Source organism: Musa acuminata, chromosome BXJ2-2 (genome assembly GCF_036884655.1).
Source record: "Musa acuminata AAA Group cultivar baxijiao chromosome BXJ2-2, Cavendish_Baxijiao_AAA, whole genome shotgun sequence".
Classification (NCBI taxonomy): domain Eukaryota; kingdom Viridiplantae; phylum Streptophyta; class Magnoliopsida; order Zingiberales; family Musaceae; genus Musa; species Musa acuminata.
The window spans coordinates 26,295,325-26,322,338 of record NC_088339.1 but is presented as its reverse complement, the minus strand read 5'-3'; the positions used below and the strand labels follow the sequence as shown (position 1 = coordinate 26,322,338).

General features: G+C 42.0%; 4 protein-coding genes across 18 annotated transcripts; 2 read left to right on the top strand and 2 right to left on the bottom strand.

The window, feature by feature from the left end:
* Window positions 1-370: 370 nt before the first annotated feature.
* Window positions 371-2,769, top strand: LOC103975908 (protein DETOXIFICATION 49). Its single transcript, XM_009391037.3, has one exon. The coding sequence runs from the start codon at window positions 957-959 to the stop codon at window positions 2,574-2,576; it is 1,620 nt and encodes a 539-aa protein (XP_009389312.2). The 5' UTR covers window positions 371-956; the 3' UTR covers window positions 2,577-2,769.
* Window positions 2,770-4,131: 1,362 nt separating this feature from the next.
* On the bottom strand, window positions 4,132-6,290 carry LOC135605642 (pentatricopeptide repeat-containing protein At1g08070, chloroplastic-like). The gene has a single exon (XM_065095976.1). The coding sequence runs from the start codon at window positions 6,211-6,213 to the stop codon at window positions 4,168-4,170; it is 2,046 nt and encodes a 681-aa protein (XP_064952048.1). The 5' UTR covers window positions 6,214-6,290; the 3' UTR covers window positions 4,132-4,167.
* Window positions 6,291-7,504: 1,214 nt separating this feature from the next.
* LOC103975911 (lysine-specific histone demethylase 1 homolog 3) lies at window positions 7,505-25,712 on the top strand. 15 transcript variants are annotated; one of them, XR_001976804.2, is made up of 15 exons: window positions 7,505-10,545; window positions 10,839-10,980; window positions 11,364-13,625; window positions 13,752-13,845; window positions 15,660-16,138; window positions 16,254-16,958; window positions 17,276-17,350; window positions 17,629-17,721; window positions 19,120-19,177; window positions 19,676-19,753; window positions 19,921-19,998; window positions 22,504-22,558; window positions 24,823-24,838; window positions 24,908-25,050; window positions 25,161-25,712. XR_001976804.2 is itself a non-coding variant. In XM_009391039.3 (8 exons), the coding sequence occupies exons 1-8, from the start codon at window positions 7,919-7,921 to the stop codon at window positions 17,692-17,694; spliced, it is 6,450 nt and encodes a 2,149-aa protein (XP_009389314.2). In that variant the 5' UTR covers window positions 7,505-7,918; the 3' UTR covers window positions 17,695-17,970. The 15 variants fall into 15 exon arrangements, 1 of the variants encoding a protein (XP_009389314.2); XR_671004.3 differs by lacking the exon at window positions 22,504-22,558; XR_001976802.2 differs by lacking the exon at window positions 24,823-24,838 and having other exon boundaries at window positions 24,871-25,050.
* LOC135605641 (uncharacterized) lies at window positions 25,286-26,564 on the bottom strand. The gene is made up of 2 exons (XM_065095974.1): window positions 26,097-26,564; window positions 25,286-25,418 (listed from the first exon to the last, which is right to left on the bottom strand). The coding sequence occupies exons 1-2, from the start codon at window positions 26,562-26,564 to the stop codon at window positions 25,356-25,358; spliced, it is 531 nt and encodes a 176-aa protein (XP_064952046.1). The 3' UTR covers window positions 25,286-25,355.
* Window positions 26,565-27,014: the final 450 nt, after the last annotated feature.

Genomic DNA, 27,014 nt, shown 5'->3' with positions numbered 1-27,014 from the left:
AGCTCTGATTAATCGAGACAGCTTGATTTGGTTTTGACTTTGCTGATGCATGCGATATGTTCCTCCTCCATGTTACCACCACATCATAGCACAGTCAGTATATTCCCATCATCACTGAGGAAGCTTCACGTGTGATCGCCAACTGGAAAGCAAGAAATCAAAATGTGCTGGCAATGGGCTCGATATGTTTCCTTCACCTACCTGCAACTGAAACCTGTACCTCAATTCTGGTGTTATGCTTGGTCTGTGCCACAGTTGACGATCGCAAGTGGTATCACACCAAGAGTGGAGGAGAAGGAGGAGGAGGTAGAATTTGACGGTGTCAAAATGTTGAAAGGCTGAAGGACGGGTTTACGCAACGTATGGGTCGTGAGTGGGAAGTCTACATTGACAGCGGCTGCCATCTCTCGTCCGCGTGGTGTGCAGAGTGTGAAGAAAGGTCAAAACTGGCGAACTTAACGCACGCTTCAAAACTCGATCGAATACCCACCAAAGAAAAGTCAAAACATATTCTCCGGAATTCTTCCCCCCTGGAAGCGCATCCCGCTATGAGCCCCGTACGCGGGTGCGCCGACGCAACCAAGAAAGCGGCAGAAGAACCGTCCCGTTTTTGGGCGTTGCTTGTTGCTCCCGTAGTGGCCATCGATTGACGTGAAACAAGTCGTCTCCCGCTATATATACCCCCTCACACCATGTCTCACTTCCCCATTGGCTCTTCTGCACCAAAATTAGAGGCATTCCGAACCAAAATCCCCCTCCCACAGCTTATTCGCTGTGCCTGCTGCTGTATGCAGGCCCGGCAACGTCTCCCTTGTCGCTCTACTCCAGAGACGAGACGACAAACATCGTCTATTAGCCTCTTCCCTTCTTCTCCTTTTCTCAGCCTGCACGCAACAGTGTCCGTTTTGTTCCTCTCCTTGTAACTTGGTTGCATCAAACTAGTTAAAGAGCCGACCATGTTCGTGCCTGACAACCCCAGCTCTGCTTCGCCGTACCGATGCGACCACCACCATAATCCTCATGGCTTCCTCACATTCCCCTTTGTCGTCGACGTCCAAAAGCCGCTGACCACCGTGCCGCCGGTCCTACAGCCGAAGCCCCCGAATTCCGTAACGTTGGCTCTTATAGAAGCCAAGTCCATTCTGAGCTTGGCCTTGCCGATGGTCCTCACCGGCCTGCTCCTCTATTCCCGGTCCATGATCTCCATGCTGTTTCTTGGTCGCCTCGGCGACCTGCCGCTCGCCGGAGGCGCCCTCGCCATCGGGTTCGCCAACATCACCGGCTATTCCGTCCTCTCGGGGCTCGCCATGGGCATGGAGCCCATATGCGGGCAGGCCTTCGGCGCGCAGCGCCACCGCCTCCTCGGCCTGGCGCTCCATCGCACCGTCCTCCTCCTCCTCTTCGCCTCCCTCCCCATCGCACTCCTCTGGTTCTACATCCGCCCCATCCTCCTCCTCCTCGGCCAAGACCCGGCGCTGGCCGCCGCCGCCAGCGCTTACCTCCACGCCTCCCTCCCCGACCTCCTCCTCCAGTCCTTCCTCCATCCCCTTCGCATCTACCTCCGCACCCAGTCCATCACTCTCCCTCTCACCGCATGCGCCGCGATCTCCGTCGCCCTCCACCTGCCCATCAGTTACCTCTTGGTCTCCGTCCTTCGCCTCGGCATCGGCGGCGTGGCGCTAGCCTCTGTTTGGACCAACGTCAATCTCGTACTCTTCCTCGTAGCTTATATCTATCTCTCGGACCTCCATCGCAGCACCGGTGGGCTTTCCTTCTCCACCGAGTGCTTCAGAGACTGGAGACCCCTCCTCAACCTGGCCGTGCCCAGCTGCGTCTCTGTGTGCTTGGAGTGGTGGTGGTACGAGATCATGATCATCCTGTGCGGCCTTCTCTTGAACCCGCAGGCCACCGTTGCCTCCATGGGCATTCTCATCCAGACTACCTCTCTCATTTACATTTTCCCTTCCTCGCTCAGCTTCGGCGTCTCGACTCGTGTCGGCAACGAGCTCGGTGCAAACCGACCCGACCGAGCAAGAAGAGCCGCCACCGTCGGCCTGTCATGCAGCTTCGCTCTCGGCCTCTTCGCCTTCTGCTTCTCCGTCTCGGTGCGCCACGCGTGGGCCACAATGTTCACCACCGACTCAGCGATCCTCGGGCTCACCTCCTCCGTGCTGCCGATCCTCGGCCTGTGCGAGTTCGGGAACTGCCCGCAGACCACCGGGTGCGGGGTGCTGCGAGGCAGCGCCCGGCCAAGGGTCGGCGCCAACGTGAACCTGGGTTCCTTCTACGCCGTCGGGATGCCGGTCGCCGTCGGGCTCACATTTTTCACCGGGCTCGACTTCAAAGGGCTCTGGCTCGGGCTGCTGGCGGCGCAGACCACATGCGTCCTGCTAATGCTCTTAGTCATCAAGAGGACCGATTGGATCACGCAGGCGGAGCGGGCGCAGCAGCTCACCGGCGCGGCCAGCGGTGCAGTCAACGACGCGTTGCCGTCGCCGCCGCAGAAGGGCATGCCCGTGGATCACGTCGATGAGACTGGCAGCCTGATTATAAAGATTGAGCAGCCAAGTTCGTAGCATGAAGCGCTCATTATTTTTGCACTTAGTTTCAATCCTTTGGGTTCACAGTTTTAGGACACATACAAGCACAACATTTTTTATTCTATTTTTCTGATTCATCTATTTCTTTTCTTTTCCGTCTTACTAATAGTGGGCGGTTGGCCTGTAAAATAATCGTATCAGGAAGGAAAGAACAATTTGGGTTGTGCTACGGCTTTCCCTCCTCCACTCTTGTCCACAGTGGGTGGATTCCGCCATCTTCTTCTTCTTCTTCTCTTTTGTTACGGCTGCGTAAAGCCTAGCCACAAGAATCCTGTCACTGGTCCTCCAGCACGGCGGCTGGGTCCCAATTCCAACTCATTGTCGTTTCAGATCAACTCAGCTCATCCCACTCTTGACTTTTTACTCCTAATATACATATATTGCAAGCGTCAAATTGGGTTGAGTCCTAGGATTGTACTTGTGATGGGAGCACCCCATCCGGAGAGCATGTCGGCCATGCCGGCATTAGAATTTAAGGCTTCGGGACTCGGGTCAGCTCCGACCCCAACTCCTCGTTCATACATAAGCTTTGATACAGTAGTACCTCACAGCCTTGCCCATCCACTTGGCAGCAAAGTCAAACCATAATTTTGGTTGTCTTTCACAGACAGTGAAGTCAGCCCCTTAAAAATCCCTCGAGGTGATACATCTGTTCTTGTTACTTTAAACACGTTCAACGCCATGCATCCAGATGCGTCAGCTGCTGGTTGTCTAATGCATAAAGTAGTGGTTTCTTGTGCAAGCCAGCTCCGCCCTCGACATGTAGAGCCATCACCGAGACGCAGCGTAATGGTGATCTCTTCCGGCATGCAACGCATGGGGTAGATCGATGGCGTAACGCATGACATCCAATCCGATTGGTCTCGTGAAGAGATTAATGGCGATGAAGATGTATTCAACGCAGCCTAACCAATCATGGCCACGGTCAGGTCTCTATCCTACCTCATAGCACGTGGTCTTCTCTTCCATGGCGGCCATGCTTCAAGCTTCGCCGGGATTCTTCGTTACCGTGATCTACTTAAATTATCCGAGGCTGAGTGAGTCACAGCTTGTGTGTAGCACAGTACTGATCTAACATGTATTCTGACCTCAAGAAACAAAATCTCGCAGTGATCCATTGATTGTTTCCTGGATTCACTGCTGGGATCAATTCTGACAGCGATGCGGCTCTTCGGTTCTTCTTGACTAGGAACAAACAAGTCATCAGCATTCAGGGTGGCGAGATCCTTACTGTGGAGATGCGCATTGCTACAGAACGGAGACCGCTGACTTATAATCGAGAGCTGACTTTTCCTTCATGTATCGAAGCAGATTCGGATCATAGTCTTTCTTTCGTAAGCGCCACAATGTCAACGCTGGCTTGCATGTGAACAACGATACGCGATCATGTCGCTCGAAAAACGAGTCATGTTTCTAGATTGGCTGCGGAGTCCGTGACAGAGATGTCTATCACGAACAAATTGATCTTAAATCCGATCGACAACCTGTACATGAACAGGAAATAATCGTGATATCTCATAGTTTTACAGGTTACTGCAGTATATTAGATTGGCCGTCGTCGTTGCAGCTACCAGAAGTCATTGCATGAGCAAAGGCCTCCTCTGAAATGGTGAAATCGACTCCGATCCCTCGCAATGATCTCTCTACCAAAAACCTCGGAAACAGCCTTTAGGAAAGAATGGCAATCGCCGCACACACGAAGATTCTTCGTGATTCGAATCGGCGAGCCAGGAGCACTGCTCATCAAACCAAATGCGACAGCCATCTTCTCACTGTGGAAGAACAGAGAGTGCTCTTTCTCTTCCTCTTCTATGTTAAAGAGTACATCCGTAGTGCTTGTGACATGGCCTGCTGCCTTAACCCTGTGCCACATCTCTTCCACCATCATGTAGATTTGCTCTGTTTGGTGGTGAGATCTATCGCCGACGACGAATTCTTGAACTGTCCCATTCAACTCGATCCAACTTATTCCCGGAGCTTTCTCGATTCCTTTGGCTCTCATCAGCTGCCTGACCTCCAAGGCCTCGTCCCACCTTCGAGCACCCGCATAAAGATTGGATAGCATCACGTATCGATCACAGATGTCAGGCTCCAACTCGATGACGCGTTGACCGAGCCTCTCTGCAAGCTCGATATCTCCAGCAGCCCTACAAGCACCAATGAGACCTGCCCACATAACCACATTTGGTCTGATGGGCATGCTCTCTATGAATGCCAAAGCGTCTTGCAGCAGTCTCGCCCTACAGAGCATATCCACCACACACCCATAGTGCTCCATCCGTGGCCTGATCTGGTATACCTCCTCCATCATCCTGAAATATTTAAGGCCCTCGTCCACCAATCCTGCATGGCTGCATGCGGATAGTAGTCCTATGAAGGTGACGTCGTCGGGCACGATCCTCTCCTTGTTCATCCTCCCGAAAAGCTGCAGTGCACGTCGACCATGTCCATGCATCGCTAGTCCGCCGATGACTGCATTCCAAGTGAAGACATTCCTGTCCCTCATCTCCTCGAAGACCTGCAGAGCAAATTCTAGACCCCCACATTTTGCATACATGTCCACCAGAGCAGTCTCGATCACAACATCACGGTTGACTCCCTGCCGGTCCATCAAGAGGTGAATGTATTTGCCTTGGTCCAGAGCTCCCATATGAGCACAGACAGACAGCATCGTCACAAGTATCACCTCGTCCGGCCTTACCTCGTTGCGCTGCATGCTTCGAAACAACGCCAACGCCTCCTGAAACGAGCCCCATTTTGCCAGACCGGATACCATGGTTGTCCATGTCAACAGATCTCTCTCCTCCATCTCATTGAAGAGACTCTGTGCCGACTCCAAGTCTCCGCACTTGCAATACATGTCCAGGATGGCGTTCCCCAAATTGAGGCTCTTCGTCACCAGACCGAGCTCACTGGCATACGAATGGAGCGATCGCCCTCGATCCAAATCACCAGATCCAGAGCAAGCCGACACCAGACTTATCAACGTGACATCATCTGGTTTGATACCCATGTCTTTCATCCCCTCTAACAGATGCAGTGCCCGCTCGGAAAAGCCTTCGAGGACGTAACCTCTCATAATGATGTTCCATGACACGACATCTCTATGAGGGTTTCCGTCGAACAACTGGTGAGCGGCTCCGAAGCAGCCGCAATAGGTGTACAACTGAAGCAATGCGTTGAGCACGTAGACGTCAGTGTCGAGCCCAGCCTTGATGGTCTCCCCGTGGAACCTCATCCCGTGCTCGAGCGCGCGCGAGCGGGCGCAGGCCGTGAGCACGAAGGGGTACGTATGGTGATCTGGCGCGACGCCGGCGCGGAGCATAAGGCGGAAGAAGGAGAGGCCGGCGGGCGGATCGGGGCCACGGGCATGGCCGCGGATCATTGCGTTCCATAGGAAGAGGTCGGGAGGGCGCCGCAGCTGGGCGAAAACCCTGCGGGCGTAGCCGAGATCGCCGGAGGGGGAGACGGCAAGGAAGGAGATGAGCTTGCTGGTGCATCGTGGGTCGTCGAGGAGGGCGGTGCGGAGGAGGAAGGCGTGGGCTTGCGTACATTTGGCGACGGAGGTGCAGTACTTGGAGAGGTGTTCGATGCATTGCGAGTACGGGATCATGACACCATGAGCGGCGACTCGGTAGCCAACACGTCTTCTGTCGAGAGAACGGGTAAGGTAGCTTAAGCACGCGGACTCCACCCGACCCGATATCCGATTGCACCATCTCTAGTGGATTTCGGATTCGGATTTCAATTGCAGCTTCAGGAAGGAACCAGCCGCCCGCTAAGTCTCATCACGCGGATCCGGTAAGAGAAGAGAAATAGTTGAGCTTGGGCTTGGCTCCCGATTCGATCTTATTGCAAGGACGGGCCCCAGCTAAAATGCTTGATCATAGCACTTGGAAGGTGAACTGTTTAATTCTATATTCCATAATCTTTAACTGAGCAATTTGTGATGAATTGTTCTAATAAAAAATTAAAGTTAAAACCTTTACGCTTTGAGACTCACTCAGTTTTTATAAATCTATAAATTTAAGTCATGGGATATCTATAAAAAAAATTAATTTATATGGGTAATTTAAAAAAACCATTTTTTTATTTTTATTTTTTCCCTATTGACATCATTTTTCATTTATTTTGTCTTCTGATTCCTAAAAGATGATATTACTCATGACCATCTTCGTTTTATCGTAAGGTCTTATCGTGTTCGTCTTCCCTCCCATCTTTTTCAATCTTTGCTTTACATCCTCTCTTTTTGCACCATCTTTATCAATTATCTTTTTCATCTTTTTCAGGAGGTATAGTTGCTCTGATATTTCTTATTCTCTTTCTTTGTATTTATATCTTCTCTTTTCTTCCTACGTCTCTCTAGTTGATTATTTCCTATTCCTTACCTTGCCAAAATACTTTTGCTAGGAAAACATTGTCATCATCCCCGCTAATGCAACCTCGCTCTCATCGCTCAGACATCCAAGATGAGAGATGATGATAGATTTTTGGCTTCCAATAAAAGTGTTGAGTAGAAAGCGAGATGCCTCGATGGCAGCTCTTATGAGGAGGTTAAAGTCCATAAATGTAAAACAAAGCGAGAGGTGATCGAAACATTAAGGAGTGGATAACGAAGGTAGAAACTTAAACTATATAAGTAAAGTGAAAATAACCACAATGGTGAGGGGCAAAAGCCACAATCGATGAGTAACAAGATCGAGAGGTGACGATGGACGAGACACGAGTAGGGAATAATTTCGTCGTATAGGAAATAAGAGACGTTCGGTAAGAATAAATAAAAAAACTATTAATTAAAAAATAATTTTAAAGTTTACCAAATTTTTATTATGAAATAAAGAAATTAAATAAAAGGGGCATGAAAGAAGGCTCCCATGACACAAGTCAGAGGGGGAGAGAGCGAGAGACAGGTCCTCCACAGAAAGGGAATCATTGCCTTGCAAGAGGTTAACTCAACCCCGCCCACATTACTCTTCTTCTCTCCGTTCCCCAACAAAATACCCGTTAGCCCTCGCTCTCTCCCGCACTCTCCTCTCACCAGCCACCGCCGGCCCCGCCCTCCTCCCGCTGGCGATACCCGTCGCCGCCGACGCAGCAGCAACGTCAGCAAAGATCCTCAGGTGAGGCGCTTTCCTCCCCTCCTCTCCTCCCGCGCCTGCCCTTCCTCGAAACGGTACGATCTTTTCTCTTTCGTCCTCCAAGAAACGGACATTGGTGCGCTCTTCTCGATCACGGACCTCCCTTCCCTTCCTCCCCCGATGATCCCTCCCCTGCTGAAGGGCGCGTGAGCCCTCGACGGTTTCGGATTATCGATACCGATGAAACAGCGGAAAAAGAGCGGTCTTGATGATGCACGGGCTGGCCCTGGGCGGGCGCTGAGGGAACGGGAGAAGGGGTCTAATGTTTCCGTCGCTGGTAGTGGTCCTGTAGAATCCGGATCCCCGCAACCTACGTCGGTGATTTCGAAGATGGAGAAGAAGGAGCGCAAGAGGAAATCATTACCCTCGGCTGAGGCAGGTGTCGGAGTATTGGATGAGGACGAGCAGCCGATTGGTTGTCTTTTCAAGGTCAAGAAGGCAAGGGTTGCGAACAAGGGTAAGCCCGCTTCCCCTCGTGCCAGGGCTGAAAACCCTAGGCATGACGAGAAGGCCGAGTACGGCGAGATGGACGATACATTAGCCAGTTTCAAGAAGAAGCTGAAGGGTCCAAAGAGGGGTAAAGCTGTTGGTGACGCCGCATCCATAGGTGAAAAGAAATCCCTCCTGTTGGATGGGTTAGGCTTGTTGGAGAAGGTGGACAACATGGGAGGTGACAATGTGCAGTTAGGGCATCTAGGGAATCCTGGAAGCAGAAGATCCAGGCATGATTTAACCATGAAAGATGGGGCTAAAGGTGTTTCAGGTCTTCGCAGCAGCTCAGAGGATTCTTCAGACGTGAGTTTGGGAGATTCACTATCAACTTTTGTCAAAAGGGTTCATCCGACTAAAAAAACAAAGGCAAAAGATAGAACTCCGAGTACTGATGATGAATTGATGTGCGGAACTGGTATGGTTTCCAAAGATTTGGTTCCAAACCTTGAGAGATCTCCTCTGTTAAACAGTGGTCTGCCTTCAATTCCTGATGGAGCACAATTGGAACTTGTCACCAAAATTAGGGGTCCAAAGCCTCATGGTATAGTTACAGAGATGAAGATCAATAGTACACCAGATGGACATTTGGGTGGGAAATCTGACGATGAAATGTTGGTGAAAAAACAGACTTCTGCCTCCGGAAAAACTCTCTCTTGCTCATCTATGCCTCAAGAAGGTAGGGTACCTACTTCAATATCTTCCAAGTTGTCAAGTCATAGTTCAGGTGGAACTTCCAAACAATTACCCCGAAATTCAACTCATGAGGCTTCTTCTATTTCTGGCCTTGAAGTTATGGAAAGTGCAAAATTTGATGCTTGTGGTGGTTCTGTTCTACGTCATGAGGGAAATTTTGGTAGTTCTGCACCATCTTCATTTCACGTCTTGAGTTCTGATTCTGTTGAAGCAACGAACGAGATAACTGTTTTACCAAAACAACAGTCAGAAAAATGTGTGGGAAATGACCATAAGATGAATCAAAGTCCTTATGAAACGTCTGACGAGAAGCTACCTCACCAGTTTACTGATAAGATAGCAAGGCAGGGGAATAGTCTCAAACATTTCACCAATGGGAGTGCGACTGTGGGTCTATCAACTTCTGACCATCTTTTTTCGATGATATGTAATGGGACTAGGATTAGACAGTGTTCTCATAGATCAAATGAATCACCAGCTAAGGATGGAAACAAACTTTCTGATGGTACTCATGGGTTATCAGTTCAAGGTTCATGTTCTGAACATGTGCTTAGGATGTCAGAAAAATGCAAGGAACATGGTAATGCTTTAAACGAAGTTATCACTGGGGTTTCTGGAGAAATTTATTCTCTCAAAAGGCAGAGGAAGGAAGTTGTAGGGGCTTTACATAATGATGCGTCCATTGATTCATGCGATAAAAATTTAAATGAGGATAAAATACTCAACTTAACTTCTGAGGAAGCTTTTGAAAGACCTTATTATAATTGTGAGAAGATATCATCTGCGAAAGAAAGACTGCATGCAATAGAACCTGAAGGTCATGATGAATTATCATGGCCTTCCTCTGAGATTTCACCAAACATCAATTGCCAAAAGTGTCAGCTACATAATGACTGTAGGTTCCATCACGGAGTCAGTAGCAGCCGAGAATATGGTGGAACTTTGCCTTGTTTATGTTTCTCAAATTTTGGTGAGAAGGTAGAAAAAATTGACGCTGTTGTTGTCCATCCAGATCAATCGACAGATATTATGAGATCTTGTAATTCACAACTCTTACCTGCCAACATCTCATCTGATGAGAATCCTCAACCTGATGATGTCATACACCAATCGTTGAGTGCAAATATTCAGGGAGTTTCACTGGTAAATCACATACTATATGATGCCTCCAAAGAGCCATCTTCCACCAAGAGTCGAGTTCCTTTTACCATTGAGGATCCTTATGTGGTGAATTCTGAGACTAGATTCAATCAGACAGAAACTCATCAAACTGAACCATCTTCAGTATCCGAGTGTGATGTATATAACCAATCAACAATTTCCCGTGTGGTCCGTAATACAAAGATACATAGGCATGGTGACATGGCATATGAGGGAGATGCTGACTGGGAAGTTCTAATGCATGAGCAAGGACCTTTTGCAAACTTGTCTGCCACTAATGAAGACCAGTCTCTTAGACAAAGAGATAAGTCATGTGCACATTCCTTAGATGAGGTTTCTTATGATGGTTCAGTAGCAGTAGCAACTGGGCTAAAAGCTCATGCTGTTAGTCCAATTGAGAAGATCAAATTTAGGGACATCTTAAAGCGTAGAGGTGGTCTTCAAGAATATTTGGATTGCAGGTAAGTTACATTTTCGTGAAAATGTGCAGTTAATTTTCGTGATTTTTTAAATAGGGAATTTTTAACTCAAAAGTTGATACTAAAGACATGATCAAAAACCTTTTTTGCTTTTAGCTTATGTGTTTTCTTATTTGTGCACTTTGAAACTTGTTACATGTTTTAGTTTTATCTTTTTCTAAATCATGGTTATTTTTAATGGTGGTTGAAACTTTTCATTCGACTTACGGAATTTCTGGTTTTTGATTGCTATTTTTTAAACTTAAATTAGACATCCTTATTGCTTTGCATGTCAGGAACTTTATTCTAGGTTGTTGGAGTAAAGATGTGAAGCACATACTTCCTCTTATGAACTGTGGTGTAACTGATGCTTCTTCGAAAGATGAATCAGCACGTCAATCCCTCATTCGTGAGATCTATATGTTTCTTGACCAAAATGTAAGTTTTCTTATAGGAAAGAATATATATATTTCTTCATTTCCATGTTAATATCATATTATCTATTAATGTTGATTGTTATCCTTCTTCAAGTATCGCTGAAGTTGAATACCTGCAATCAAGTCTTAGTTATTTGGTTCCATGTAACAAACGAGAGTTTTTGATACTGATTTTGTAGGATATGTGTGGTCGGACTTCCTCTTTTTTCCTGAAGGGATTTTGTTTTTCAATAACTAAGGTTTCTTATAAATGATCTTGTATTTTGGGCCAAGCACTTCTGTGCTCAGGATGCTCTGAAGTTTAAATTTTAAAGATTTGGTATGCTGCTCTTTTTTTTCATGACGTTAAGAATAGACATCCAGATTCTTACTAGTTTTCTGCAGGGTTACATTAATGCTGGAATTGCTTCAGAGCAATGTGTGCCAAAGCCTTCTGTAAATGTGCAAGTTAAGGAAAATGCTAATACAGAACTAGATTTGTCGCCAGTGGTTCTAATATGTGAAAGAGAACCACCCAAAACTTTCATAGCTGGGGATCCTGTGTGCTCAGATTTGGTCTGTAACTTAAGGAGTGAGTATGAGAAATTTTCTCCATATGATGAAGGGGTGAGGTGCAATGATGCTCAGAAAGAAGACATTGCGGAAACATCTATTCCTTCTATGATTGATCCACCATTTGATTGTGGATCAAAGACTGATGGTTCCTCACAGCACATAGAGGCTTTTTCTGATATGCACAATGTGACAAACATGGTGAAAGAAAATGCTAAGATTCATTCATCTTTTGCACAATCTTTAGAGGTGAATAATAGTACTGAATCTGGTCTAAACATTCACAAGAGGATAATCATTGTTGGAGCTGGTCCTGCTGGCTTAACTGCAGCACGTCATTTGCATCGCCAAGGCTTTTCCGTAACTGTTCTCGAGGCTCGAGATAGAGTTGGTGGTCGTGTATACACAGACCGCTCATCACTTTCAGTTCCTGTTGATCTTGGTGCCAGCATTATCACTGGTGTAGAGGCTGATGTTGCAACTGAAAGAAGACCAGATCCATCATCCTTAATCTGTAACCAGTTGGGTCTTGAGTTAACTGTTTTGAACAGTGATTGTCCTCTTTATGATATAGTCACAGGTCTTAAAGTTCCAGCTGACTTAGATGAAGCTCTGGAAGCTGAATATAATAGTCTTCTTGATGACATGGTACTTCTTGTTGCACAAAATGGTGAGGGTGCAATGGAAATGTGTCTCGAGGATGGATTGGAATATGCCATTAGGAAGCGGCGGATGTCTAAGGCAACATCAGATTCTGTAGAATTCAATAAACTAAGTGTGGTTTATGATTCAGCAACAGTGGATGCTTCTGTAAATTCCTCAGCTTCTAGATTGACAGATGGTGCTGACCATGATATTAAAACTAATATTTTGAGCCCCCTTGAGCGAAGAGTGATGGATTGGCACTTTGCGCATTTGGAGTATGGTTGTGCTGCATCACTTAAGGAAGTATCACTTCCTCACTGGAATCAAGATGATGTTTATGGAGGATTTGGTGGGCCCCACTGTATGATTAAAGGGGGTTACAGCACAGTTATAGAAAGTTTAGGCCTGGGACTTGATATTCAATTAAACAAAAATGTTACTGAGATCATCTATAACACCAATGAAATAAGTGGTGCCGGCCAAGATGAAAACAAAGTCAAAGTTATTACATCGAGTGGTATGGAATATGTAGGGGATGCAGCCTTGATCACTGTTCCACTTGGTTGTCTGAAGGCAGAGACAATTAAGTTTTCTCCTGCCTTACCTGATTGGAAGCAGGCTTCTATCAAGAGGCTTGGCTTTGGTGTGCTAAATAAAGTTGTATTGGAGTTCTCTAAAGCTTTTTGGGATGAAAACGTAGACTACTTTGGGGCTACTGCAGAAGAAACAGATAAAAGGGGCCAATGTTTTATGTTTTGGAATGTGAAGAAGACAGTTGGGACACCTGTTCTAATAGCACTTGTAGTTGGAAAGGCAGCTAGACAAACCTTCAGCAAATCTGATCACGTGAACCATGCTTTGATGGTTCTTCGCAAACTTTTTGGTGAAGCTTCTGTACCAGATCCTATTGCATCTGTTGTGACAAATTGGGGTATGGACCCATTCAGTAGGGGTGCTTACTCTTATGTTGCTGTTGGAGCATCTGGTGAAGACTATGATATTTTGGGAAGAACAGTTGCAAATTGTTTATTTTTTGCTGGTGAAGCAACCTGCAAGGAGCACCCTGATACTGTTGGTGGTGCCATGATGAGTGGTCTTCGAGAAGCAGTACGCATTATAGACATCTTAACTACTGGTAAGGATTACCTAGCAGAAGTAGAGGCAATGGAATCTACACTGAGACAGTCAGATAGTGAACGAAATGAAGTAAGAGACATGTCAAAGCGACTTGATGCATGCAAGCTTTCTAGTGGTCTTTGTAAAAGCTCTTCAGATGGCAAACATATATTGTCCACCAAGGAATCTTTATTGCAAGACTTGTTCTTTAGTGCAAAAACTACATCTGGACGACTACATCTTGCTAAAGAATTATTGCGCCTTCCTGTTGAATCTCTAAAATCTTTCACTGGGACCAAAGAAGGACTCAGCACACTCAACACTTGGATCCTTGTAAGATAATTCTGAGGTTATTTTTTAATGTAATTTTACCTGTTTTAGAAGGTTAATTTTTTAATGATATGCTATGAGAAGCTATCATTTCTGAAAAATAGTTTTCACCTCTCCTTTTCAATACAGGATTCGTTGGGAAAAAATTCTACTCAGCTCTTGCGACATTGTGTTCGCCTGCTTGTTCTTGTATCAACTGATTTAGTTGCTGTTCGTTTATCTGGTATTCAATTTTCTAGTTCATGCTTTATTCGTTTTAAACCTCTTCACATTATTAATTTTTTTCTCATTATTTTAACATCAAAGTACCGGTGCCTATATTCTGCCTGTCAGCTTTTGAAGTTTGTTAGTTTGCTGTACCTATGCATCTTAGCTGATCATTTTTCCTTTGCTGATTGCAAATTTTATATGTGGCACGATTTCTTGTATGCCTAATCTCTTGTCAAGTTGGATGTATGATAAATAGTAAATGGTCTTTAGTTTTGTTTCTCTTTCTACTGAGCTGTAATTTGCATTCTTGAAACAGATTCAAATGGTCTAGCTCCTTTGCCATGGTGACTATTTTCTTTTCAAGAGGATTGACTGGTTATGACACATTGGAGTTAGCATAAAGTTGATATGTTGTGTAGTACCATGTTCTGTGTTGCAGTTTGGAATTTAGCATTTGTAGTCAGGGTGTTCTTTCTATTTAGTGGTGCATGATCTTGATATTGCATTCTGGAGTAGCCACCAGCTTGAACAAGTCCTTAATTATTTAAAATTTTATTTCATGGCTTAGGATCTCAGCCAACTAGGATACTTTGAAGAACTAATATATTATTTAAGTGCAATTTTTCACTATTTATGTAGGAAGTGATTGTCTAGGTATATGCAAGAAATAATGACAAGATCTTCATGCATAGACATTAGGTTTCATGCTGGATACAAGAATACTCTTCTCAACATATTCAAGTATGAACCTCACCTGGATTTGAGTCCAGCTCTAATCTCCTAGATAGATGCACCAGTACCTATGAGACACATGGAGTATGCACTGAATGTGGGAGGAGTTACTTTGTATGCAGCAGAGGAAAGTGGGATTTGCCAGACAGTTTTGAAGTAGAGGCTGACTTTAATAGCAAGCAACATAGTGGTTTCAAGGAAGAAAAAAAAGGAGACAATCTGAGAATGGGATTAAAAATGAGTGCAGTTCAGCAAGGACTGGAATTTGTTTGGCATCAATACCGACCCTTGGATGGACTGGTATGGTATTGGCAGTTTCCTGTACTGTATTTTTTTTCAAAATATATAACAAAAATGTTTCCAAAGTATCCTAGTAGCAAAGTTTCAAATACTAACTAGACAGGTATGTCTCAATCAATAATTATTGGTCCAACCAAGGACCTGTCCTGGGCCATATAGGTTGGTATTAAATTTCTTTTCTTTTCAGTTATACCTGCTTGTTCTAGACTTGTGTACCACCCTATATACCAACACCATAATGATTTGATTGGTTGCTGAAACTGGTACCATCGAAATTTAAATTCTTGCCCGGAAGAATTCATTCTTTAGATCATTTTTATAGAGAATTAATTTGTGGAAGTATTCACAAATTATGAAGTATCACATCAAACATGTGTCCAGTATGAATAAAACCAGAAATATGAAGTATTTGTGATTTATAATGAAATTCAAAGTATTTGTGATTTGCAATCTATAACCCACCGAAAATCTTCTGATCTGGTCAACCATTGTTTGACTCTTTTTTTTTTTGTCGTTTTCATTCTATAATACTTTAGAAGTCCTAAGGGTAGTGTTGATTCTGAGATTGGAAGTTCTGTTTGTTGGTTTAGCAAGTCTAATGCATGCATTTAGTTCACAAGCATCACATTCTCTTGCCTTTTATATTTTTGTGAATCTGTTTAGTAACTTGTGCTACTATAGTGTGAGATATTTTACTATTATTTTTACTTGAATTGCATTGAGTCATTTTGGACTATATGTGATGCTCAGTCAGCAATATTGATCTTAAATACCAGGCATTTCCTCCTGTTGCAGGAATCGGAAGAACCATTAAAGATAAGGTATGTGTGCATACTAGTCGAGATATCCGTTCTGTTGCAAGTCAACTGGTTGGCATGTGGATAGAAGTTTTCCGCAAGGAAAAGGCTGTAAATGGATTGAAGCTGTTGAGGCAAGCAACATGCTCAGAATCATCAAAAGTCAGATCTAAGGAACTCATATTAGGAAAGCCACATCTACGGATGACTACTGAAACATCGGAAAATAAATGTACTATTCAAGTTCCTTCATCTTCTGGAAGCCATTCACCATCTAAAGTAAACATTAAGAAACCTGAGATCCTGCCCACCAAGTTAGAATCCTCAGTATGCATAAAATCTGATGTCAGATCATTGCGTTCACAGAGTATTGTACACACAGAGTCAAAGACAAAGGATAATTTAGTTGTATCTGAAGAAGCTGCAACCTTTGCTGCCGTAGAATCTGCACGTGCCGCTGCTCTTAAAGCTGTAGAGGTTTCTAACGGAACCTTATTTAAGTTAACCTTTTTATCTTTTGTTATTGAGTGTTAATACTCCTATTTGATGATCAGTTGCACTTGAATATAATTTCTGGTGGTTTGCTGTGCAGGCATATGCAACTTCAGAAGCAGAGGTGCCATTGCGTGAGCTTCCCAAGATACCATCTTTTCATAAATTTGCGAGACGTGAACACTGTGTGCAGTTGGATGAATTTGATGTAAGAAGGAAGTGGTCTGATGGCAATTTCGGGCGGCAAGATTGTGTATCAGAAATAGATTCAAGAAACTGCAGGGTTAGAAATTGGTCTATTGATGTCAGTGCTGCTTGTCTTGACAATTCAAAAATGTCCGGTGATAACTATACTCAGTGCAGCTATTCAAATGAAGTACCATATACTTCAAGTCTAAGGGAACATTCTGGAGAAAGTGGAGCAGTGGATAGTAGATTGACCAAAGCTTGGATTGATACAGATGCTGTTGGTAGTGGAGGTGTTAAGGATTCTCTTGCCATCGAGAGGTGGCAGTTACAAGCAATGGATGCAGATGCTGATTTTTATAGCAGCATTCATATAAGAGATGAAGAAGATTCCAATAACTTAGTCTTACCAGCTTTAAGGAACCAATGTCAGTCTGGGGCAGATGCTGCCTTACAAGTAGCAGAAAACAAATCATCTCTAGAGCATCAGCAAAGAGGAGTGAACTATATTAAACAAGGTGTTGTGGATTATGTAGCTTCCCTACTGATGCCTCTGTACAGAACTAGGAAGATCGACAGAGAAGGTTATAAATCAATAATGAAGAGAACTGCAACCAAGGTGAACCCTTATTCTTTTTAGCCCATGAGCACTTGGGTCAGTACCTCATTTTTCTTAGCATTTTGCTAATATTAGATTGGCATATATTAAAATTTTCATCGCAAGGAGAAGAGCTCTATCATGCCATTTTCTGGTGTCATGATTTTTGTATCATGATAACCATATCTTGATTTCTCTTTTGTTTGACATGCAACAGAAGAAGTTATTTCTGTTTAGCCCCATGTTTATATTTGTAACCAAGGGACCTGAATGTTTCAGTTATGAAATTCAATATTCAGAAATGTATTCTTATGTTTTTTGTATTTTGATATTGTCAGGTTGTGGAACAATGTACAGAAGAAGAAAAAAGATTGGCTATTTATGACTTTCTTGATTTTAGACGGAAGAACAAGGTTTGCTCAACTTCTCATATAGTGACTATCTCAATTGATTCTTGCAATCAGGCAAAAAGTTTTGACCTCTATCTAGCAACAATTTGTTTTTGGTTTTTTGACCAATGTAGCTACCCTTATTTTTATGCTTTTCTTCTATAATTCCATGTATACATTTGGGTTTCACATATTGAATTTTCTTCCTGACTTGTTATAGATTTTCCTCTCTGGAGGAAGTTTATTAATCCTATTTAACCACATTGCACTTCTTGACTATTTAGTGGTTTGTGTTGTTGCAGATTAGATCTTTTGTGGACAAGTTGATTGAGAAGCACATGGCTATGAATCAAAGTGTGAAGTCGTGATGTTTCCAAGTGATGTAACAAAAGCTGGTCATATTCAAGAGAAAATCAATACTATAATTTGTTGACAGTAGTTCTTGACATTTGATAGTCTTTGACTAAAATTACATGTTTACTTGTTAAGAAAGCTCATGTCCTGTTTCTTATGGGTGTTGCGTTAAATGCTTTTTGGTTACATGTGACAAGTCAATATCTTATGTTTCTTTTGTGCTGTCAAATTGAAGCAGATAATGATAGATCTCTGTAAATTTGGAACTGAATGGAATGTCTCGTTATTCATTTTCCTTAGCTATTAATGCTGAATATGGCACAGACTTCGTTATTAATTTGCCTTAGCTATTAATGATGAACACGGAACAGACTTCCTGTCATCCTTTGTAATTTGTGTGGCATCTGGTTCATTGTGATCAAAGGTAGAAGGTTACATTCTGGCTGATTGTGGTTAGAAACTGGTCCTTTTTTGTCAGGTTTGACATGACTTCTAATTGAGTTTCTATGTCTGCAATTGGATATTTGATGGGGGAGTTTGGATAAAATTTCTATTTAACCAGTATATTTTTAACGACAAATTAAAGTTTGCACAGCTGTGGTTTGTGGCCCGATTTCAATTTGCCCACCTGTGGTAAAGTGTATGGCTTTGACCCACCTGTGCCATACTCTGTAAAACACTTAACACTTCTAATATTGGGCTTGTATCTGGTGCTGATGTGGGTTTGTTGTAATGCATATATGAGCATGACATCCATGTGGGGACCATTAAAACCTCAATATGATTATATTTACATGGTGCTGATGTAGCACTAACGTGACTCCTATATAGTGTTGACATGGCACACCTATAGCTCATGTGAATCCCAAATTTATGTCGTGCAGACATGATACATATATGGTGCCTAGTTGGACAATATGGGAGTTATATGTCTTATATCAACCATTCTATATCCATGTCAACACCACAACATTTTGGGGTACTATGAAGGTGTCAACATTTTAGTGAATTTAATTCATATGTCAAAATTTTTAAAAGAAGGAATCTATATCATATTCTTATTTTTTGGGTAATCATTTTTAAATTTATTTTTAGCTATGGATTTGGCCTCATTAAATTTTGGTTTTGGAAATAATGCCAGTTCTTAAATTTATCTTGTTATGGTTATAAAGCTTGTCTTCTTTTAAAGAAGCTTGCTGAGAGCAAAGCATTTTCTTTAGGATCATAGTGGTTTTGGAACAACTTATGCAGTTTGTAAACTTTTTCATGTTCATTTTTTGAATGTCCTGAATTTTAATCACGTTGTGTTGACATGATTTATTATAATTCTGTTTGTTAACATGAGTTGCTGTGCGGTTTGGTTATCATGATATTGCCCTTGGTTTTCACTTATTTTTTCTTTCCTTGCTTAATTCAAATACTCTCTGTTGCTTGACTAGGCATTTTCTTCTCCTATGGAAGATGGACATCCTTCAAGACCTTATAACCTATCACCAGGTCTGTTGCTTCAAAACTGTTGTGTAAGTGCATGATCTAGCAGTTGATACTGTTTTTTACTTCAGCTGCTGGGGGTGAAACTGTTTGAACCTCTTTTAGTTTCAAAGTAAAAGTTATTATTTCAGTTGGCTAAATTTCAGTGCATTGTGGTTTCTTTTATGCTTGACTTTGGTTTTTATTTTATATCATAAATTTTAGTATCTTACCAAGACATCTATATGGCTGGAACAGTGATTCCGCATTAAACATTTAAACTAACTTCCAGTATTTGGCACTGGAAGTTCAGTTTCTGCTCTAACATGTCTTTTTTATAGGCAAGGTATTTCTAACTTGCATTGCACAATTTAACCAGGACTTTTGCTAGCATTTATAGTTCTTTGTCAGTTTATCATTGTATACTGGTGTGGAAAGGTAGATGAAAGTAGAATCATGGCACTGTCAATGGCTAACATGAAGTTTAGACATTGTTAACATCTATGATTGATTTTGTTGTTGCAGGAAGCTGGGTAAATGATGAGTTGATGGGCTGGTGAATTTGGATCACACTCTCGGATGAGGCGCAACAACAAGTTCCAGGTTATTTTACTCTTATTTTCATTTGCATTGCATGGTGACATGATTGCTCATTTATCATTGCATACTATTGTGAAAGGGAGGATGAAAGAAGAAAAAACGGGGCAGTGGCCATGGCTAACATGAAGTTTAGACATTGTTAACATTTACAATGGGTTTTGTTGTTGCAGAAATCCAGGTAAATTATGAGTTAATGAGCTGGTTTAATCGGACCACACTCTCTCGTGAGACGCTACAATGAGTTCCAGGTTAGCCAACTCTAATTTTCATTTACACGTTGCACAGTGACATGATATTACTTCTTCGTAGTTGTTTGATGTGTAATTGTGAGGCGTATCCATAGACAAATAATTCCAAGATCTGCCTCTTTATGGCATACTTTGTGTTAGAAGGATTCATGTTTCAAACATTCCTCCTGGCACCTCACCATGCACATTAAATGCTTATTCTTATAGCTGTTACTGTCCTTTGGTGAGTGGTACTGATGATTGTTCCTTGTGGCCTGCATCTCAGCCAATGATAGTGATAGTGAATGGTGTGAATAAGGTTTGAAATTTCGTACCATACTGATGTACCAAGCTTTGTTCAGAATGGTATGGTACGGCATACCAAGCGATATGAATAAATATATATATATATAATTAATATATAAATATATAAATATATATTTTTTACATAAAAAATATAAAAATAAAAAAATATTAAGAAAAAGGCATACGCAGCCTCGGCGACGTGCTTCCTCCTCTTCTCCTTGTCACCTCGTCTGCAATATTCGGTGAAGAAGGCGGCGAAGACGTCAAAGGCTGTAGATGTCTTCAGCCTTCGACTATAAATACTTTAATGGAGAAGAGGTAGATGGAGACTTAGGAATACTTTAATGGAAAAAGAAAATTTTAGATGTTATTAATTTGATAAAAGATATTTTTTTGTATAGAGCTCAATAACAATATAAGTTCTGCAACTGTCCCCAAATAGTTGGAACATTATAGAATACTCTTGTCGTTGTTGTTATTGATTAATACCAGTTTTAAGAACCTATTGGACCAGTAAGGTACTGAGCAACTGATTGGTAAATCAAGCTGTGTACCTTTCGCTGTCATTGAGTATAACAATAAAAAATTGTAAAAAGGAACATATGCATAGTGGTATCATATGTTCGAGCATCAATGCTTGGTCAGACCAGCAAATACCGGTGGATATTTTTCCAGTCTAACCTGTACTTTAAATCATGATTGCATGATTATTGCAGTTCTCCGGTGGTGACATTGTTAGGATAATTATTAGACCAGTGGATATTTTTCCAGTCTAACCTGTATTTTAAATCATGATTGCATGATTATTGCAGTTCTCCAGTGGTGATATTGTTAGGATCAAGGTATGCAATACCGTACCGTACCGGTATTTCGAGGTTGGTTCGGTTTGGTACGGTACTGTATATCGAGCGGTACACCGGGGTGTACCGAGCGGTAAACCTAATTTTAAATATTTCTTTCTTTCTACTGTAGCACTGTAGCACGTTAGTGGTTCATGTACGGGTATATCGTCGGACCAGTACATACCGCTCGTACCGGACGGTACCATTCGAAATTGCATACCATGGTTAGGATAATTATTAGACTAAGCTGGAAAGGAATTAGGTCTCTAAAAGGAATCAAGTGAAAATATATACTAAGAAAAATTGTAGTTTTTTTGCTTGGTAATTCGTGCAGGGATTGGTTTGTAATCTTTGAGATCCGTGCAAGGATGAGGATGGCGGGGTTTTCTTCTCTCTTTGCTATATGGGATAGAAGCAGATGAATCATCTCTTAGGCTCTGAGGCAATTTACTTAATAGATTAAAGCATATATCTTTAGGGTAGATTCCAGGAGAATGTTGGGGTATCTTATTACTGAAGAATATAAAAGGGCAACCAATAGGAAATAAAAAGCTTAAAAGTCAATGAAGTGCACTTGTCCCTTTAGTGCGTAAATTGTATGGAAGACCTTGGTAGGGAAGGAATGGTCTAGGTGCTGTGTATTAGATTTAAATGGCCTTGTGCTTATACAAGAAGTTTTGACAAGCTCTTTTTTTTCTTTTGTCTTTGTATTGCCTCTTCTTCTGCTAGTAGCGAAACTGGCCACATGAAGCATCTCAAATGTCATACAGTGGAAAGATCTGATTTTTTTTAGATCCCTGAATAAATAGAATCACTGAATAAATAGAATCATCTTGTTTTGGTCTTTCAATGACAGTATTTGAAAGCAGAAAATCTACTTGTTGCATCTAACAAATATTTGTGCTTGAATGCAGCATGCTAGTAGAAATAGTAACCTGTTTGGTCCAATCCAATTAAACTTTTGCAGTCAGGTTGTTGCTTTAGGTCTCATCAATATGCAACATGTTGAGTGCTTCGGAAACTTCATCAAATAATTCTCTTGTTTGGCCTTATATCTGTAATTAACCATGTCTCTTATTTTAAGCTCTGCAAAGTTATTTAAATATCCTAACATTGTCACTGTTTTCTGTGTGTTTGTTCACTTCTTGATTACTATTCAATATAATAGATTACTCGTTAGGTATCTTATATCTTTTGAAATGTGAAGATTAATCTGTAGAAACACTACCACATATACAATTTAGCACCAAATGATCAAAGTTCAAATCATTTAATCTTTTGAGGTATACTAAGATACCGGAAGGCACATAATATCTTTATCTCAGTTTGGTAACAGTTTTTGTTTCATTACGGTGATTGATTTATTCCAAACTTTTAGGGCATGCCCTCTGAACTGTACAACAAGAAAAACTGTAAAGTCCCACCCATTTGAGGTTAGTACACGAGCTCCGTAAAAAATCATATCCTTGTTTAAGAGTATTTAAATTTTTATCTATAGATTCTAATAAAGTCCATTTAGGTCTCTCTATCTTTTCTCGCAAAATTAATAGTTTCACATCTTATAACTACAATATCTATAGGTCTCCCTAGCATATGCTCATACCATCTTAAATGGTGCTTCCTCATCTTAATAAATTGTTCATGAATATTCACGAATAAAAAATAATTCTTTCTCATATTTTATAGTAATTTCGTAGAATCACCTCAACATTCTTATATCAACAACATAAACTTCTTAGTATTCCATACATGCACCTCAACATTCTTATCTCAATGACAAACTTTTTATATATGTTGTCTTATAGTTACTCAGCATTTAAATCTATGAAGCATCACATGATTAACAACTGTCCGTTGCTGTTATAAACATAAAATCACATGGCTACAAATAGTCTTTTTCTACTCGAGCCTGGTCTGTTAGCATCATTGAGTCCAAATAATTGACAAAAATACTTAAGCTGAAGATAACAATTGTATCTCCATCAGACTCTTATATGTCATTCTAAATCTTAGCGCCCCCACTTCCAATGTGGAACTAAACCTAGGTGTTACACTAGTATTAATGATTGTAAAACATCTTTATTTATGGTAGACTATTATTAGTAATCAATGGCCAAATCAAAATACAAGTCATTAGTTAGTCCCCGCAAAGAACAAGGTGCAATTCTTTAGTAGCAAGTTGGTAATTAAAATGATGATCTAAGTTTGAGAGCAATAAATTAAACATGATCATGACTATTCTTGATTCAAATTCAATTGACATTAAATCTTTTTAACAATTTGTGCATGAGCATCAGTGCAATCTTCATTAACTAAATTGTCATAATTTCTTATCTAAGTTATGGAGTTCTTTTTGTTCATAGTCTACGTTTGATTGGATTAAATGTATGAGTTTTGCCATTATGATGGATAATAACAGAATTCATTTTGCCAGGCCTAATAATATGCCCAGACCTGTGGCCACTCCATTTGATCCTTTTTCACAAAACTGCAGTTTGACTATCATGTTGCATTTTAACAATTTATGTTGTAGTTTTTAACATTTGATCTAATAATGCCAAAAAAGTAGCATTTGATCTTGTTATGACAAGTAATTTATACGTATATGGTCATATTTGAACTCTTTTATATCGGTAAAGTTGTACTTGTAAACCCTTACACCATATATTAACTGCAACATTTCGGTTGAATATGTGTGGCCTTAAATTGGAAACTAGTCTATTTGTATGTCTGTAATTTACTGATAAATTAATCAATTTAGTCATGTTTGGTACATTCAAGTGCGGTTCGTGCATTGACTTACCATGTTATTGCCCACTTCTCAATTTCGACGAGTATAGGAGAATATAGGTAGGAAAATTAGCATAATTATCTTTCTTAATTTGATAATAAGTGCTGTGGAGCCCTACCAAAGGGTGAAAACCATGTTTGCATTTTGAGATGGGAGTAATAGAAATATATGAAGAAAGATTCGTGATATGCAATCCCAATGCTGATACACGAATAACAGACAGGATTTCTTGGAATAAAATCAATTGTTGGTGTGTCCAAGGAGTTGTATTGACAATATTAATAGTTTGGGTTAGAGGGGTGACATGCCACTTCCATCTTCTTTAGATGTTTTATCCTAGGAATCTAGGATTGGAAGCACTAAATTGTATGGTTTCTTTGTAAGTGGAGCTCTTTTGATTCTCAAGTTCATTTCGTCATGTTTGGTATTAGATCAAAAGCAAAGACAATCATTTTTGTTGCCTTAGCTTAGTTCTGTTCACGTGATCTACTTTTTTGTGCTTATAATAATGCATCAATTTGTCAGCTTTTTTCTTCTGGCTAAAAAGTGTCTTTACCATCTTGGAAATTTTAGTCAAGATTGTAGATATCTATACAGATACACGTGTCTATCTTCTTAAAAAATCTTGGTGGGTTACCATCAGATTTTTACTGTTGATCTAAATAAAAATTTTGTTTTCTGACGATGGAATACCTCTAAGATTCAGCATTAGTTCATGAAATAACAAAGTGGGAAGAATCAAAAGGATTTGAGAACTAACAGGCAGGTAAAAAGACAGGACTTGCTCCCTGTATCTAAGGACTGAAGTCCTTTTCTCATCTTTCGTTTTGCAAAGATCAGATAGACATAGTGGACTTGTTGCAGGCTGATATATATTCTAATGCAAGTTTTGTATCTTTCCAACAGTGCCTTTGCCCATTGGGTAAGACTCTTTACTTGTTTTATCACATGTAGTCCGTCATGGACATTGAGCACATAGAGATCCTTGCAGCTGTCAATGAAGAAGAAGGCTTAGTCTGGCTCAAATCAAGTTTTCTGGAGGGAAGATGCTTGGAACGAGTTATTGTATTAATCCTATTTGCTTACTCTGTCTGCATCAAATTGTGAACGCTGTTGTTCCATTCACTTTGTCAGGTATCAGTTCTGGACTTCTTTTCAGCTTCTATTTTAATGAAGGTGGTGTTGTATTTGTTCCATCTCTTTCCTGTCTAAAGCTGACATTTCTTATTTGTCGTTGATTGCAGTTACAATTAGACTTCGATCTTGAACACCAACCATCCTGAGATTGAGGAATCAAAGGCTATAATGCACCAAAGAGAACATGACAGCGCCGATCCACAAGGGTTAAACATCATTTACAGACAAAACATGACAACGAAGAAGACGTTGCTTAGCTGCTTCAGAAAAGATGAACGACACAAGATACCTAAGTGTCCCCTTCATTTCCCCCTCCCCCTCTGCCACAGGCCCGACCAGCACCCTAAAGTCTTCATCTCTCTGTCCTGCAAAGCAAAAGAAAGGGAGAAACATGAAGAATGTGATCTAGCTTTTCAAAAGAACAATTGCTCAGTGTCATTATCAAGCTGCGTTGGGCATCGAATCTGTGAATTTTAGCTGACTTTTTTCTTCAATGGTTTGTTCTCTCTTGGCTGGATGCCCCCCCTGGAGAACGAGAAATAATGCAACTGGTCGCCCTCCAAATGCTCTTTGGAAGATTAGAACTGTATCTTTTCTAAGATTATTTTGGCGACTAATTCTCCATTGCAGTCAAGAAAACAAGGAATCGTTTCATTTCATTCTGTGGGCTGATGGATGCTAAATTATAAACCCATCCATCTCGTTATGCTGCTTCTCTCTCTAAACCCTTATGCTTTGTTTATCATTCTTCTTTTATATTGTTTTTACCGTCATCTTCCATCTCTTCATCTTTTGCCATCTTCCCTATTTCTCCACATACATATACTTCTGCTCTGCTCTATTAGATATGAGAATGGAGACCTCTTAATTGTTTTACGTGCTTGGATTTAGCAGTAAGGGTGGGAGATTCTCTAACTCCTTTCCTAATCGATCGGTGTTTTCCAGAGACCTCACGAAGAAACTGATGAAGAAAGCAGTTCACAAGCAAAGTTCGACGAACCAGCGGGTGCATGTCGAAGGGAAGAACTCAATCGATAGCTCACCTCTTGTCGTCGCCAGTCCGTCGTTGCTGCGGCGGCGGCAGGCCGGCGGCTCGACCTCGGCGTGGTTAGGCTTCGCGACAAGGAGGCCGGCACGTAGAAGTTGAGCAACACGCCGTCGCTGCTGCTTCCGAAGCTACTCCTGCTGCTGCTGCTTCGCTTCTTCTTCTTCCTCCTCCTCCTCTCTTTACTGACGACATTGGCCCGATTCAGCTGCCCTTCAAGCAAAGACGCGGCCTTGTTCGCCACGGGATCACCGGCAACCCCCGTTCCTTTCTCCACAAGATCGGTGAGGGAGAGCTCGAACTCGGATTCCGGGAGATCGTGCAGGAGGCGCAGAAGCTCTTCTCGACTCTTGGCTATCTCCAGCCCTCGTTCGGACAGAGGAGCTTCCACAAAGCTTTCCATCTTCTTAGCAGGGAACCCAACAGCTGCGGCGCCGATCGGATCGGCGGCCTCGGGCATGGGCATGGTTTTCAACCAAGCGTCGGTCGGTAGTGTGTGTTGCGTTTCTCTTTATGTATAGGTTATGTAGCCGCCGTTGGACGGAGACCAATTGATGGTTCGCGCAATACACGGACACTGGTGGATTTGACTACGAATCCATGGGACCTGATCTAGCAGCTACAATTCCATGTGGGACGGATCTATCGAGAGAGAGGAAAATCTAGTATGTCTGCATCATGATCAACACGATGATTGATTTGGTGGGAGATGGTATGGTGTTCAGTGCTGCTGTTGTGATGGTCGACCGCTCTTTCTTGTGGTGGAGGGCGGGGGTTTTGTTCACCCGGGAAGACCGGTCCAAGCGTCCCTGCAACCTTAAAGACAAAGCTACTCTATCATCATCTCATTCTGTGGAAGGGCCCAGAAGACGGGACATAGGAGCCCCTCATCCCTTCGGTCCTGTCTTCCACCAGC